Genomic DNA, 15870 nt, shown 5'->3' with positions numbered 1-15870 from the left:
AAGAAATGGCACTGCGAAGAATCGGAGACGGCGTTACTTGTTATCACAAGGCGAGATCATAGTGGAAAGAGACAAGATAGAGTGGCAGGAATAAGACCTGGAGTGATGGAGTGAATGATGTGTAAGGTAGCGGTTGTCTAATCTCATGGCGATTCCCTTCTCTTCCTCACTTTTGAACCGAACTCAATGTTTTTGGTTTGTTTGCCTTCCTCCTCCTCTTCCTCCTCCTTATTCCTTTAGTTATCAGATCACTCCTCTTCTTCTTCTGCTTCCCTTCTCTTCCTCCTCACCAACCGCTATCTGAAGCATACCCGTCTTCTTCTTCTTCCTAAATAACTGCTATCTGCACTATTATCTCCTCGTTTTCTCCTCTTATTTCTCGCTTTCTCCTCCACAAGTGCGATCTGGACCATTCTCTCCTCTTTCTTTCTTCTTTCCGAACAACCATCACCATGCCGCTCAACTCAAGGGAATTCAACCACTTAGATGCGGCTGCGACAAGCCTCTCAAGGACTTTACAATCTGAGAAGATTCATTATCTGTTTCTCGGTGGCTATGCCACTGGGCTTCTCGTGGGCAACAGGGTCACCGAGGTACACATTTCTCCTGGCATCCCTTCCGGAAAGACTTCATGATCTGACAAATATACAGGATGTTGATGTTGTCACTGAAAAGGACTGCCGCGAACTTCTGCTGAAGAGACCGGGATTCACCCGCAGTGGTGACGGCAGACTGGTTTATGATTACCGTGGGACAAAAGTTTACGTCGATGTCATGGGGCCACGTAATAGCTCATGGCATATCCCAGATCTGAGAACAACGCAAGTGTACAACGTCAATCCCGAGGATCGTCCAGGGCGCCTGCTGAACACATCAAGTAAGTTCTTGCTCAGCTAATATTGGGACTCCAATGACCTTACTTGATAGTTTCCATCGTGCATCCCTCCGTACTAATTCTCACGAAACTGAAGTGTTGGAGCACGGCCAAGGTGGCAACAAAACAAGCCTAGCATCAGAGAACGCGCACCGACCTCGCCGACATTCTGACCATCCTGCGTTGGCTCGAGCAAAACAAACTGAGTATCAATTTTGCTGGGCTCCCGCGAGTTCCAAAAAGCGATATGTTGTCACTCCTGGCGAAACTATACTGGAGCCAGAAAGATATACGTCCGCATCTCGCAGCGACATTGACACCTGAGGAACTGCGAGAGGTTCTGAACACACGCTTGACGGACAAGGAAGTCCGGGGTCTTTACAACTCTCACTTTCGTTAGGGCTTTGGGGGAAAGTATTACGGTTCTTGCAAGACTTGGTACAGCGAAAGGATCTGCGAGCCCGTGGCTACACGGTTAGTTACTTGAATAGCTGGACCAGTATATTTGAGGAATGCAAGAATTCAGCGGCAAATTAATCATTTTGTAAAGGTTGAACTGGCCTTTTAGATAAAAGGTTTCTCTCAGGTCTGCCTAGAACATCATACTTTATGTACGCAGTACCTTGGTTCCTTAATACCTCGGGTCTAATTGCTGAACGATCCAGGACTTTCCCAGGTGAAGTAGATATGTGATAAACATATGCACTATGGGAATCTTTCGACTCGAAATAGTGCAATATGGCAATACGATCGGGGGAATAAAGAGCTTGCTGGGAGTTCTCTCAAATTATCGGAACTCCGTGCACAATAATCAATAAATACAACATGAGAAAGGGGGGTATGTAACAAAGCTTTCTTTAGAAAAATCACAAAATAAAACGAAAACCACAAGAACATGCCAGTCAACTATGAAATATGCAGTAGAGCATCAAGGTTCACACGGCGGTAATAGGAGACATGACCCATTTCCTTCCAGTAATGAGCCATGTGGTCAGGAGAAATAAGGATCAGTTGGGAGTCAATGTAGGTGTCTAGCGAGTGACAGGTTAGAAAAGATCACTTTGGTTTATTTAGAAGGCCGCTTACCGTCACGGAACCCAAGACCAGCTACATGGCCGCGGCAACGCACAATTCGAGCGCCGATAAAAGGCTCTTCCATCCCGACGCCAATCAAGCCTCTGGAGCCAATATCTTGGGCAGCAAACGACAACTGGCCACGAGGAACATTATGGTCACCTGTCAGCTTGACAGCTTGCAACGGACCTCGCTGTCCAATAGGCTCCTGGTTGTCGTGTTCAACCTCGTCTTGGGCGTCTGTTATTTGCGACTCGTTTTCATCACCGTGTGCTGGGACCGTCGTCTCTTTCTGAAGAACAAGGAGGAATTCACACCCATGGGTTGAGTAGTCTCCAACCCAAATTCCCTGGTAGGGTTTCTCTGTAGTGGGAGTGTAAAGAACAGGATCGAGAGTTGAAAAAGTTACACACACTTGAGGCAACATAAGCTCTGGGGTTGCCCACCTCCTGAGACGAAAAATCGATTCTGACAATTCTGACAAATTGCTCAGTATTGCCGGGGGTGGGATCCTCAAAGCACGAACTGTGTGCGCATTAGCCGGGATGGTTGGTGGTGGCCAAAGCAAAGAAGGATCGACCCAAGGTACTCGGAGGCTAAATTCAGCGCATACCGACAGCGAATTGTAGATATTTTGCGCATCTGATGCCATGGACATGTGTCGTTCCTCTGTTGAACCAAAACTTTGGATTGGGGCTGTTCGAGAGGATGGATCAGGGTCGCGAAGAGACACGATAGGACTATCCAGTACCAGATGTACATGGGGTTCAAAAGACTGTATAATAACTTCGGGGTGTGATGTCCATATTTGAAACTGAGGAGTACCGCGTTCTGCGACGACCGTGTATCCTTCAATCACACCACGACGATCATCATATCGAGCTATGATCAGCATCCCCGTGTTTTCATTGTCTGCGAACCAGATCTTTTGCTGAGGGATGAACCAATAAGGGTGATATGCAAGATAGAGACGACGAAATGACCCAAAGGGACCTGGGTTCTGGATAGGCGTAGGCAGTCTCTTGTTCACCAGGTTAGCCCACAGCAAGTCATCCGATGCATGATCAGCGAGGGTCCGGCAAGTGGCACCGAGACAGGCGAGATCTGAAGCTGAGAGATAAGATGCAATATGTTGAATGATCTCGGTGGGTAATTTCCCAAGGAATGACGATTGATTTGCGGGTGGAGAAAGCTGATCGTCGGGGCTATCGTTGCTTTGTTCCTGCGATATCAAAATGTGAGTATAGAGCCACAGTAATATTATCGGCAATTATTGGACATACACGGGTATAGTGGGTAGTAGCCATTTTTCTTTCAATGCACTGAGAGTTGTAAGAGATAAGTGATAGAGTTGAGCCTCTTCGGAGTATCGAAAATGACATCACTGGGAAACCAGAGGGGGGGGGGGGGGGGAATGTACCTACATGTATGTAGGTCCGAAGTCACACGGAGGTAAAAAGGGGGATCAGACCCAGCAGGAAAGTGGTCTAATCCGATTAATATTGCTGATAATGCCAACATTGGAATATTACAGGGTTTCGATTGGAAGTTATGTATCCAGTTGGAGCTGATAAGGTATCGGTTGTGGCGGTGTGGGGTAACTCTGATATATACATGGACCCCGACAATATACAGTTCCCAGTCTCCCGCAGGCAGTTAAGTATCAGCCTAAGAAAAGATCATTAAGTTTGAACACGTACTATTTTCGATATACCTCAATAAGTATAAACGGATAGGAGTAAGTCACCTGATCACCCAAAGAAGCATCTTATTTACTATTGCCGGAATAGGCAATATGAATCTAGGCACACGTCTAGGCGCCTATTGTCTATAGAGCCCTACTTTGTTTGTTTAGTTCTTGCCTTATGACTACAAGAATAGTCAGCCGCTTATATGGCCTTTTTTGGTAGACTTTTTAGACGTGAAGACGGTAAAAAGCATAGACTGTCTTTTCCATGCATAACCAGCCCTAGAGGGACTGAATTTTCTTTATATACCTATTTCTTCTGTTTGAAAATAAGTGCCTATATAATGAGTAGCATCCAATCCCTATACAAAGCAAGGCCTACAACTCTGGGTCACCTTGACTCTCGTGGAGAGTGATTTTCTGATAGATAAACCTCTGCAAGGCATATGATATATCTATGACGACTGACATAGAGCAAAAAGCCCTCGGCTTGCTCTCGGAGCGGCCAGCAGAGAATGAGCAAATCTCGTAGGCCACTAAAAGGCCCCAGAAACATCATGAGTAGCATAATATCATTATGTTCAACAAAAGTCCCGGTGATGTGGACTTCGGCCTTTTTCCCTCCTGGTTTCTATCTCGTGTTGAATATCGATTGACAAGATAATTACCTGTATAGGTACCTAATCTCGTAAACTTCAGCTCCCACTGCTGACAGGCATGGACGAAGCCTGAGGTGGATCTCGGGATCTTCTAAGATTCCTTTAGCTGAATCTCTCTACAACGTGATTAGCCCATTTCCCCTACTGCCCCACCACTATGCAAGTAAGCGCCCCTCAGCTAAGCCAAACACCCACTTAGGCATTGCTCTTCCTCTATGTTGTACTCCGTACTTTGCATGGAGATCATTTCACTGTAACCCTCCTCTTCCACGTGACTATTGATCAATTTATCGATCCAGGTAAGCCGAGGATAAATCCTGCACTTTGTCTATTCCCTTCTACGGTAGCAATGGCCCCTCTCATCTTGCATAGTCAACCGTTTGGTGAGCGCATACCACCAAATAAGCGCCATGTAAGATATTGATTCGTATATTTCAACATGAACTTTTACTCACGTCAAAGCAACAGTCAATTATTCCTTCCTTACCAACCTGGGAATCTGTAGGCGGTTTTGGAAGGGGAGAAGACTGGGTGCTGCTTAAAGTGAAATCCGGATACCCACGGTAACATTCAAGAGCAGTTTTTCTTTCCAAGGTTGAGTCAACGATTTAATAAGTCTTAGATTCTGCCTAAACGAAAATGTCAAGCAATTGAACCGCACTGTTCTTACCCGATTAAACCTCTCTGGAAGCGATGGCATGACAAGCGCGGTATTCGTCTCTGCACAAAGCGCAACTCGGTGTGCGGCTGATTTGAACAAAGCGACATCTTCCTGCACAGGGTTCTCAATTGTTCATTTTTTTCAAGCCGGTGAGGCATCAGCTGAAACCCAATGGGCACAGTTCTATGCAGTAATTTATCCGGCCGACCTTTTTGACGTAGTATTTAGCTACTGGCGTGATAGTGGCGATGGTATCTCGACTCGTCACACAAACTTCTGCTTACGACGATTCAATTATCTTCAATCTAAGTCAACCAACCAAGCATTCTGCACATTGCCAACCAACCCCATTGCAATGCTTAATGAACACACCATGGGACTTAGCACGTCGGGAATCATCGAGAGAGATTTCATCAAATCAAATATAGCTAGGTTGGTTCAATCCGAGAAACATGGTCAGCGCCGTGTTTCTTTGGAGGATATCTTCCTACATCCAGGAGGGATGGCCGCCATCAATTCCGTGGCACGAGCGCTGGTTGGCCTTGGAATCGATTCAGGTATTGTTGGTTTTGGGTATATCGTTCAACATGATTCGGGCTGGTATTCAATCATCTAACAACTATTACAGTTACCTTTATGGAGAGACCGCTACTGTTCTCAAGCGTCACTGGTCAGATTTCAAATTATACTCTCATGCCACTTCGGAGGAGCTTGACGAACTCGAAGCATCACTCAAATCTGGGACATGTGTCAATGCCTTGTGGACCGATCTTCCTGGAAATCCGACCCTAGTCACGCCTGATATGCATCGTCTTAGACGGCTTGCCGATGAATATGACTTTCTAATCATTTGTGATGAGACTGTTGGCACATTCATCAACACAGATCTTCTGCCCTACGTTGATGTTCTCATGACCAGCCTGACGAAAATTTATAGCGGGTTTTCTGACGTACTGGCAGGCAGGTATGACTCATAGTATATGGTTTATCTTTCATGAATTGTAACTAACTAAAATCAGTGTGGTTGTTCATCCTGGGTCATCTCGCTACGTCCAAATTCGCGACCAGCTTGCCATTTCCCATGAAGAAAAGCTTTTCCCTCTCAACATTGCAGTCCTACGTCGAAATTCCCGTCATTTCTCTGAGCGTGTAAAAGTCACAAACCATAACGCTAAGGCCGTTGCGGAGCGACTTGCAGCTCATTCTTTGGTGGAACGAATCAACTATCCGTCACTTACCACACCAGACATATATGAGCGCTATCGTCGACGTGGAGGGGGTTATGGCCATCTCATGTGTGTCATTTTCAAAGAACCGGCCAATGCCGTTCGTTTTTATAATGCACTAGATGTTTGCAAAGGTCCTAGTTTTGGAACTGCTTTCACTCTATCAATTCCGTTTTCACAACTTTTGACACTCGCAGAGCAAGCTGCGCTGGATGCTCATGGCATTCCAAGCCACTCAATCAGAATCAGCGTGGGAATGGAAGATTTGGATATAATATTGAGGAAGATTTCAGACGCACTAGAGAAGGTTGAGAAATTTGCAGGCGGGTCGGTATAAACAGACATTGTATCATTGATTGTTTGGTATTTGTTGTGGTAGTGTGGAGTATCTTTGGTCTATACAATGTACCACACTTCCCATTTCCCTCTAGGTAGCTAAGTATCAGCCAATGAAGTGATCATTAGATTGAACAGATAGTATTTTGGATAAGTATAGATATAAAGCAATTATTATGTGTGTTAAATAAAAATATCACGTGTAGCCTTCCAAGGTTATGTTCTGCTATCACCTGATCGCCCAAAGAAGCATCTTGTTTACTATTTCCGGAATAGGAAATATGAATCTAGGAACGCGTCTAGGCGCCTGTTGCCTATAGAGCCCCACTTTGTTTGTTTACCTCTTAATTTGTGATCTATAGAATTCTCTTTATAAGCCTATCCCTGTATACTTTTATTTTGTTCATCGTTTCTTTGTTTTGGCTTTAATTATTCCAATATACTCCCCTTTCCAACATGGACATCACTCGCTCGGGAAGAAAACGGAAGAGCTCTCTCTCAAATCCAAGAAGCCAGTCACCAGTCTCACGCCGGACTAGGCAGAGCTTGGCAGCAGTGCCAGAAGATGCCGGCCTCAACCAACAGCAAAAAACAGTATCTGTTACACCCAAGAAATCAAGAAAAAGAGTTCGGTTTTCCGACCCAGGTCCTCGGTTATTACATGATGAAGATTTTGGGTCAACCGGCTTGACTCCAGCGATGCGTCGAACATCGTTCGAGACAGGCTCTGGGGATCGCACACCTAGCCGCAAATCCCGACGCAGGTCTACCCCAACACCACGCTTCCAGCGGTCGTATGACCCGGAGGAGCCATTTGATGAAACATGCACCGAGCGAAGGATCCAATTTACTCCGCTGCGCCAAATCCTGGATACACGAACCCAGAGAAGAATTAGGCGAATCGGGTTAAGTGATGAAATCAATCACATTGAGCGCGAAAAGCGGGAGACGCGCAACATGGAAAAGACCATGCGAGCTTTGCTTCAGGAGCGGGACTCCCTGAAAGATGAACTCAGGGCCATGAGGCGAGGTGGAATGGGCTTTGAGGACCAAGGTTCGGTGGCTGAGTCCTACTGGATGACACCAGACACCCCGAGATCCTACGAAGAAGCATCGGTGGTTTCTGATCGCAGCCTGGATGATACCACTCCATTTTCGAATGGTGACGGAGAAACGTTCATGTTCAGTGACAGTGCTGTCATTGTGTCCAGCTCCCCTGATTTTCGTAGTACTCGGAATCATAAGCCACCCGTCACTGATAGCTTGATGCTATCCGACGAACCCCAAACGCCAGTTCGCGCCACCCAAACGCGAACTGCAGTCAATACGGAAGAATCCGATATTCACTCCCTGACCCTTGACCTGGAAACTTCCAGGCAAGAGAAGAACAACTTATTCAATGCGTGTCGATCACGAATCTCAGGGTTCAATGATCCTACCATCAGCGGCCTTTTCCGTCAGTCTTCTCCGCCATCGGACTTCTTCGAGAATATCATGGAGATCTTGGAAAATGCCCTATCCCGTGCTTCAAATGCTACCGAGGCTCTTGAAGGAATCACCCAACAATGCTCCGGCTTGGGATTCTCTGGCGACGGTGTGGACGATGTCATATCCGACATGCGGAGCCACTTCCGCTCAGCTCGTCTTGAGCTTGAGCGTGCGCTCCCTGGTGAAACTGCCAATGTCAGTCTTGAGGACGGCAAGGCGACCCTAAGTGCGCTGGTGAGACGTGTTGAGTCACTGGCAAAAGATCTGGGGACGGAGCGCCACTACCATCACGGCTCTCTCGGCCGGGAAAAGGCTCTTCGAGGGCAATTCGATGCTTTACTACACCGATATGAGACAGCTGCAAGCAAAATTAATAGTCTCGAGGATTCGATCGCATCTTCCGCGAGCGATATGCTCCACACACGGATGCGAATGCAAGACCTCGAGCGCGAAGGCCAAGAACAGGCCGTTGGGATTGACAGATTAAGCACAGCGCTCGACAAGTATCATTACGAAGTGAAGGGTCTCGAAGGTCTTATCGACAATCTTGAAAAGGAGAACACGGCTACAAAGGAGGACTATACCCGCCAGATATCTAACCTCAAGAAACAAGTTGCCCACGAACGCTCAAAACGCTGTTCAGCCGAGGCTACTGCTTCCGAATCAGAGTCTCGCATCCGAGAATTGGAGAAAACAGTCGAGCACAATCGCATTCGGGCTTGCGACTTGACGGCTCAAGTCGAGGTTTTAGAGAAGGAGTATCAAAGAGCCGTCGAGACCCTTGAACAAAATGCAAGTGAACTTCAAACGCACGAAGCAGAGACTGGGACTCTCAATGTTCGCATCTCAGACCTCAGCACATCATTGCACGGAGCCAAATGTGAAATGCAGCGTCTTCAAAATGTCAACACCGGCCTTGAAGAACAGCTTCAGCTAGAAGTCGAAGCTCGAAATGAGCTCTTGGACAAGTGGGCCGCAGATCAAGTCCGGTCGTTCGCCCACATGAAGGAGACTATCAACTCGGAACGCCGCAGAGCCAAAGTTCGTGCGGCCAATTGGGAATTGAAGTCGGATGATCTCATGTCAGATGGCACTACGATAGGCACTGGGAGTGAACCAATTACTCCCGTCAGTGCCCGATTTGTTGATGTCGAATTCGGCCGTGGCAAAGACCGGAGGCGTCTGGATAGCGTCGAAATATCAGCCGAGGGACTGGAGAAGGACATTTCGGATGTCGTTCCCGCGTCAGATTTGGCTTAGCTTTTGTACACAATCTCGATCTTTTTATTTATTTGCTTTTATGTCTTTATTTTGGCTCTCGTTTCCACATTTTATTACATACATATGTACCAAGACCTCGAACGATAGGTGTTTCTAAAGCCAGCTAAAATATACTCTGGGATTAGGTCATACTGATGTCAACAGTAATGAACTCGCTGAACACGAAGTATCAGCAGATCAATCGAGAATTGCGATTTAAGAAATCAAAATGATTGACCCAAGGCAAAACTTCGTGATGACGTTAATCGGGTCCGTCGCGCCACCGAGCAGCTATTGCTCAGCGGATGCGACAATTCAACAGCGTTTTCATATACTAAGCAAAGCGACCATCTCTTACTAGTAACTTATACAGGTGCTAGCTTATATGATAATTTTCCATGTCCTGGTTGAAGAGTTAGTGTCCGCTGATATATACGTATACCTTTCCGTTCCGAGCGGAAGCTGCGTAGGATGGGTATTTACAAGCGACGGCCTTAGTCGAATCTACCCGCCTTCACAGTATACATTATCCACACTATATATTGCTAAAGCTCAAATGCGAAAGAAATGTCAAAAGCATATGCCCATTCACTAACTTGAGACTTCAATTAGTTCGACATAATATGTTTCATAGCTCCTTTCGGTCCTTCCCTTCCTTGCACGACACTAGAAGTGTCCAGGTGCTCCTACCGCGCGATACTTTTATCGGCTCACAGCCCCTTGTGTATATCCACCGCTAATGGTACATGTGAAGGTAATAGCCGTTGACTTTAGGCAATTTGTTCCCGTCCTGGAAGCAGCAAGGCTCGCAGCAAGCTGAAAAATATCATCCTCCTTTGCGTAATGTCTTCATGGGTGGTTAGGAATGGGGATACTGTCAGATATATCTGAATCCACGGAAATTCCGAAAGATCTTATAGGCTCCATGCAGTGTCGCACACATACCACCACCCGCAGTAGCCCAGGCAGCTCCCTGGAAGCGCAAGGAGTTGATCGGTATATTATGTTTCTTTGACGGACCTTTGCATTTTCCACTTAGCTGAACTGCATGACATGGCTGCGCTGGGACTATTGCCAGGAGATACTACATACCTCTGGGTACAGGCCACGATCGTCTTGGTAGTCTCCCGACCTGTGAATCGAGGAGTGTTTGGAAATCGTTGATTGATGAGGACATCTCTCAGATTTGAATATGTGAGTAGTTTCTTAGTGGATGGTCTGTTTCAACTTTTACTTCCCTATGTTGCGATGTTACGTATATAAATATCCTGACATATAGCTATAGCTAGCGATTGGCACCCAATGACGTCCGAAGGCACATCATCTGATATGCTACATACAGACAGCGGTTCTGGTAATCTGGCCTTCTTAGTTATAATTCGCTTTCTCACTCGGGATCCGTGGTTAACTATACAAGAGCTTGATATCTCCGTGGGCCCACCGTCCTCCATGCTGTGGCAAAGGTACATAAACTCTGGAATCGGCCCCACCGGCAATAGCTTCCCAGTAATTAATGGATGGTTTTACTTAGCGACCAAAAAGCGGCAAGGGTGAGTACTAAAAAGGAAAGGGAAAACCGTCTATGTTATGCAGACAGAAGAGCAAAGAACTTAGAACTTTTGTCTGGTTTTGTCTAATATAAAACCACAGTGTGATATTGTTAAATTATTATATCTCATTTACTACACTTCTATATGATATTTTCAATGCTCTTTCCTTAGGAACCAGAGAATAGCTAAAAATACCGATACGGCGATGTACCTAAACCCAGCGAATAGCTATGCACCCAGGTATTTACCCGTTGCATTGGTCAGTGCCAGGGCAATTGGCTCTAAGAAAGTCGATAGCACAATGATACTCAGCCAGACAAGATTCATCCTATGAGCGACTTTTTCCATACCAAGGATTTCCGCAACATTGTTAAGGGTGCTATCGTTGCCTAGATATTTTCCGCCACCAGGCCCTCAGCAATCGCATAGATCATCAGAAGTTCGTAGCTCCCCGAGCTCACCCAGACTGCTAGGCTAAGAACGCCAGCAATAAAAGTTGTAATACCGGCGATGTTGATACGACCGACGCTGTCACTGAAGTAACCAATGAGAGGTCGAAGTGATCAAGTCCGGGTACTCAGGGGCGTGCTCGGTTTTACTCGGTGATTAAAAAGCGGTAAGAGGTGAGTACTAAAGCGGAAAGGGAAAGGCCTCGACTGCCAGGCATTATCCGGTACATATGTTCTTCAGCATCCGAACTGTCTCCAGACGTTATACCGGCCAAATCTTTCTCTTTTGCGGGGCATCTATATTCATGTCGGGATAACCCGAAGATATGATTGTTAAACGGGTTATATGTGGAGCATTACCCCGTCTCTGGGGCTGATCTTATCCAGAAATAATGAAACGGTTACTATGCTGAGTTGCATTTAATCTATAACAATCTCCAGATAACAGCAAGCGAGCTCGTATATATTTGCAGGCTCGAAGCCATAGAAAACTCCCATGCCTCCCCATACCATACTCACTCCACGATGAGACTCAAATCTTCAGCTATTTGCCTCATTGCAAGCTTTGGCTCGCTCTGTAGTGCCACAGACCGCATCCTCAAGCATGGTTCTCCCGAAATAGTGGGGCTTCTCGCCGAGCCTCTTCAACAATTACCGCTGAACTTGAGCCAGTACACTATTCCTGCCAATTATGGAGCACCTACGCACAATGCAATCCACCCCATTCAACTGGGGGGTTCCGTTGTCATCGGTCACAAGTCCACCATTGTGAGCGCCTTCGCTTTCGGACATACGAACCTGTATGCAGACTCTAATGGCACATTGCTCCCTTCCACAGAGTGGACCCCTGCCAAAATGGACACAATCTACGATATGGCCAGTCTGACCAAAGTGTTCACTGCGGTAGCCGCATTGCGCGCCATTGACGAGGGCAAGCTAATCTTGAATAAAACCGTTGCGTCCTACCTTCCCGAGTTCGCGGCCAATGGGAAGAGCAATATCACTGTTCTGATGTTGTTGACCCATACGAGTGGCTTTGCTCCAGACCCTCTGCCCGGACTGTATGAAGCACCTTACAAGACCATGCAGCAGCGCGTCCGTGCTATCATCGAGCATAAGCTCGAAAATTCTCCTGGGTCTACATACACCTACTCAGACCTGAACTTCATGAACCTACGCTTCTTGCTGGAGAAGGTCACCAAGACACCATTTGAGGAGTATGTCTATTCATTTACCCGCGAACTCGGCATGACCAGTACCTTTTTCAACAAGGGAAACAACCGGTCCCCTTCATTCCACCACTACGCGCGCATGGCGCCGACGGAGTATCAGATCGAAGTTCTGGGAGACGCTGAGCCCAAACGTCCCCAGCCAGTGCGAGGAACCGTGCACGACGAAAATGCCTGGGCCCTGAATGGTGTGAGCGGACACGCCGGTCTCTTCTCGACGGCCGGGGACGTGGCAATCTTCTGTCAAATGATCTTGAATAATGGCACGTATGCTGGCAAGCAGATATTGAAGCCGGAGACTGTGGACTTGATGTTCACGAATTTCAATACCGCGTTCCCTGGTAATGAGCACAGTATCGGGTTCGAGCTCAATCAGAGCTATTTCTCGGGACCCATGGCTAATATGTTGGCCGGAGGCCATACGGGCTTTACTGGTACCACGCTTGTTGTTGATCGGGCGTCGGATACTTTTATGGTTATGTTGGCCCATCGTGTGTATCCGAGTCGGAACTGGGCGAGTAACAATATTGTTCGGGAGGCGATAGGTTATTGGGTTGCTCGCTCGCTTCGTCGGGATGTTTCCTTTCCATGATGTTTTGGAGATACCTTGTTTGAGCAACGTCTAGATGGATTGGAGCATACTGGAAAGCAACATTTATATAGTTCAAGCATGTATTATGGAGTAATAACTATTTCATAAGCATTATAAATCAAATGGTATATCTCTCTGTGCGCAAAACAAAAACAAAACTCCCAAACAACCAAGACAACCCCAGCAAATTGCGAAGCTTACTCGCTGGTCATTCCTTTGGGCTGAGGCTCAATATGCTGCTTGTGCCCCGGTCGAGCAAAGATAGCCCCAAAGAGATTGAAAATGTTGTTACAGCGAAGCATCATGCAATAGAACAAGGTAATCCCCGTAACCATAATCTCCTCCTGTGCAGCTCGGTCATCTGCCTTAGGGCCCATGAACTCGATCTTGCCAATTTTGGTGACACCCCAGGCATTGGCAGAGAATTTTGCCACGGGCATTTGCTGGTCATCAACACAGACAAAGTCCCAGGTCTTGAATCCACAATCGCTGGTCCATGTCATTGTGACTGGGGATTCGGTGTCAGAGAAGTTGAGTGAGCGGTGGGAGTAGACCGTCTTCCAGCGTTTCTGGGCTAGAAGGTGGGCCTTCTGTCCACGTAGTTCGTAGTCGGCGTTGATAGAGACTGCGTTCAGCTTGCCAATTCCGATGACTTCTTCGTCGGGGGCCTTTTTGAAAACCATGTTGGCTGAGAGACTGAATGGGGAATAATGGATGGTGTATAAGGTGTCTGAAGGGTTGTTGACGTCGGAGACGATGCCCTTCCACTTCTTCCATGTAAAATCGACTGTAAAAGCACTGCTCTTGGAGGCAGTTTGGGTGTATTGGGGAATATCGGATGAAGCCATATTGTTTGAGTCGGCTGTCAAGAATGGATCCTTAGAAGTAGAAGAGGGTTGGATGGGTTGAGGAATAACGGTTGAGGTCATTGTATTTGTTTAGAAGCAATTGGTAGTAGAGTGTTTTATTGAGCTTGTCTTTGATCTGGAATGAATAAATCCATTAGAAGGGAAATTTCGACTACTTATATAGCTCATCTCACCAGGTGCCCGGGGGCGCAGAGTCTTGGCACCTCCACTCATTTAGGGTTCATCGTACTAACCTCTTTGGGTGCCACGTACCGCTCCAACCAATCAGGCTTGAGAACGTGATGTCATTCCCAACTTGGATTTGGGGGCTGAACAGGGCTGAGTGTTTTAAACCTCGTAGATAGATCAACAAATAGTAACCCCTGTGAAGATAATACCTCCCCTGTGTGTGCAGCAGCGCTGTGTTGGCCGTTTCTGTTTTAAACAGTTCTCCTCATTCGTGGAAGACACATGCTATATTACCTCCAGGGCTAGATCAACACACTTGAAACCCTTGGAACAATTAGTAGATCGCAACACTGATAATTCTGCCATGCATTATCCAGAGGTCTTCAATACCAAGGAGGTTTTTGGTTATTGTTATTGGAGCATTGTTGTGTTGAGAATCCAACACCAAATTGTCACTGCTTATCATTACTTGATTGTCCTCAAGAACGATGACGTTGTTGGGCGTCAAACCTATAAAATTAGACTCGTTGGCCACGCTGCAAATAAACTCCTAGCAGCTGCTTGTTAAACACACAGCATCATTATTTCTCGCCAAGCCTCATCAACTCACTCTACTACCCGCCTCAAGGATGGTTACCCAGGACACCAACGCACACAAGCACCGCTTGAAGGTAACGGCAGGCGCAGACTACAACCGCAAGGCTCATCAAGTGGTACCTGTAAATGGCGAGACAATACGAATCGAGAACGAGCATGCTATTGTGAGCCTCTGCGTACGGATCAAAGACTACACAGGTAATACCCCTGCTCTCATCTATTCGGTCAAACAGCGGAGCTCATCAATCAAATAGGCTATCCAGAAAATTCACCATCTACAAGCCCATATTTCAACCATCCCTTGCACGAAAAAGACCTATATTCCGTATGCTTCTCAATAATCTTCAAGGAGCGGGTGAATGGCAACAACCTCGTCTTTGGCAATGACTTCGATCACCCAATTCGTGACATACTGCCCCCAGGATTCAATGCAGCGCTACGGATGGTCAAGTGGACACTCGATCCCGGCCTAGACGGCGATGTCTACGCCGATCATCCGTACCTATACAGCCCGGCATTGGCATCGTGGGAGCAGTTCCGGATTGGAGATAAGATGAAGAAATCCGACGAGGTGCCAACGCTCCATGATGAGATTATTGAAGAAGGTTCTTATAGCGAAGATTCTGCCAATGTGCGTCGGCAATTTAATATCCCCGAAACAGTCGAGGGTCGCAGAAAGCACTTCCAGGATGAGGCGAATAGAAAGGAGTTTGACTTCGAACCTGGGAGGATGTACGTTGCTGATTTCGGAAATCCTTATTTGGCATTCAATGGTGAGTGAAATTTGGATTTACTCTTTTGATTGGGATTCTCGGCTCACTGATCATAATAGATTTCTCTGTGCGTCTTCCTGGGTTTAATCTACATATCATGAAGTACGTGGATGAGAAGAACCACGAGCTACGGTATACGCTCAAGGATGTTTCAAACGGACGGGTGTATCTTGCTGTGGTGTTCTCGGTGGTCTTAGGCGAAACAGAAGACAAGAAAGATCATAGCAAGAGTGAGCAACGTGATGAAAGTCTAGGGAAGTTTGACTGGGAGCCGGAGCCATCGTCTGGTGATGTTGAGTGATACATTTCTCGATTGAGCAGAGTGTGCTGTTGAAATGGATATGGGTTTCATGCAATTAAATGGTTGTCAATGCATGC

General features: G+C 46.7%; 8 protein-coding genes across 8 annotated transcripts; 5 read left to right on the top strand and 3 right to left on the bottom strand.

The window, feature by feature from the left end:
* Positions 1-452: 452 nt before the first annotated feature.
* N7455_002737 (uncharacterized protein) lies at positions 453-1010 on the top strand (the record flags this gene model as incomplete). The annotated part of the gene is made up of 3 exons (XM_065604345.1): positions 453-593; positions 652-877; positions 928-1010. 3 exons carry the CDS (start codon positions 453-455, stop codon positions 1008-1010), a joined length of 450 nt encoding a protein of 149 aa, XP_065462836.1.
* A 770-nt stretch (positions 1011-1780) lies between these two features.
* Positions 1781-3255, bottom strand: N7455_002736 (uncharacterized protein; the record flags this gene model as incomplete). The annotated part of the gene is made up of 3 exons (XM_040961842.2): positions 1781-1905; positions 1961-3170; positions 3232-3255. 3 exons carry the CDS (start codon positions 3253-3255, stop codon positions 1781-1783), a joined length of 1359 nt encoding a protein of 452 aa, XP_040807713.2.
* Positions 3256-4916: 1661 nt separating this feature from the next.
* N7455_002735 (uncharacterized protein) lies at positions 4917-6518 on the top strand (the record flags this gene model as incomplete). The annotated part of the gene is made up of 3 exons (XM_040961845.2): positions 4917-5528; positions 5584-5919; positions 5975-6518. The coding sequence occupies exons 1-3, from the start codon at positions 4993-4995 to the stop codon at positions 6516-6518; spliced, it is 1416 nt and encodes a 471-aa protein (XP_040807702.2). The 5' UTR covers positions 4917-4992.
* Positions 6519-6973: 455 nt separating this feature from the next.
* N7455_002734 (uncharacterized protein) lies at positions 6974-9265 on the top strand (the record flags this gene model as incomplete). Its single annotated transcript, XM_040961856.2, has 1 exon — positions 6974-9265. The coding sequence occupies one exon, from the start codon at positions 6974-6976 to the stop codon at positions 9263-9265; it is 2292 nt and encodes a 763-aa protein (XP_040807726.2).
* Positions 9266-10142: 877 nt separating this feature from the next.
* On the bottom strand, positions 10143-10442 carry N7455_002733 (uncharacterized protein; the record flags this gene model as incomplete). Its single annotated transcript, XM_065604344.1, has 2 exons — positions 10143-10285; positions 10358-10442. The coding sequence occupies 2 exons, from the start codon at positions 10440-10442 to the stop codon at positions 10143-10145; spliced, it is 228 nt and encodes a 75-aa protein (XP_065462835.1).
* A 1347-nt stretch (positions 10443-11789) lies between these two features.
* Positions 11790-13085, top strand: N7455_002732 (serine hydrolase domain-containing protein; the record flags this gene model as incomplete). Its single annotated transcript, XM_040961836.2, has 1 exon — positions 11790-13085. One exon carries the CDS (start codon positions 11790-11792, stop codon positions 13083-13085), a length of 1296 nt encoding a protein of 431 aa, XP_040807703.2.
* Positions 13086-13282: 197 nt separating this feature from the next.
* Positions 13283-14014, bottom strand: N7455_002731 (uncharacterized protein; the record flags this gene model as incomplete). Its single annotated transcript, XM_040961831.2, has 1 exon — positions 13283-14014. One exon carries the CDS (start codon positions 14012-14014, stop codon positions 13283-13285), a length of 732 nt encoding a protein of 243 aa, XP_040807733.2.
* A 683-nt stretch (positions 14015-14697) lies between these two features.
* Positions 14698-15793, top strand: N7455_002730 (DUF1769 domain-containing protein; the record flags this gene model as incomplete). Its single annotated transcript, XM_040961830.2, has 3 exons — positions 14698-14917; positions 14974-15492; positions 15552-15793. Exons 1-3 carry the CDS (start codon positions 14752-14754, stop codon positions 15791-15793), a joined length of 927 nt encoding a protein of 308 aa, XP_040807730.2. The 5' UTR covers positions 14698-14751.
* Between the last annotated feature and the right edge of the window lie 77 nt (positions 15794-15870).

The sequence above is a fragment of the Penicillium solitum genome (genome assembly GCF_028829755.1).
Source record: "Penicillium solitum strain IBT 25940 chromosome Unknown utg000001l_segment0_segment0, whole genome shotgun sequence".
Lineage (NCBI taxonomy): Eukaryota > Fungi > Ascomycota > Eurotiomycetes > Eurotiales > Aspergillaceae > Penicillium > Penicillium solitum.
The sequence above is the reverse complement of the archived record's forward strand: the minus strand, read 5'-3'. Positions and strand labels throughout refer to the sequence as shown.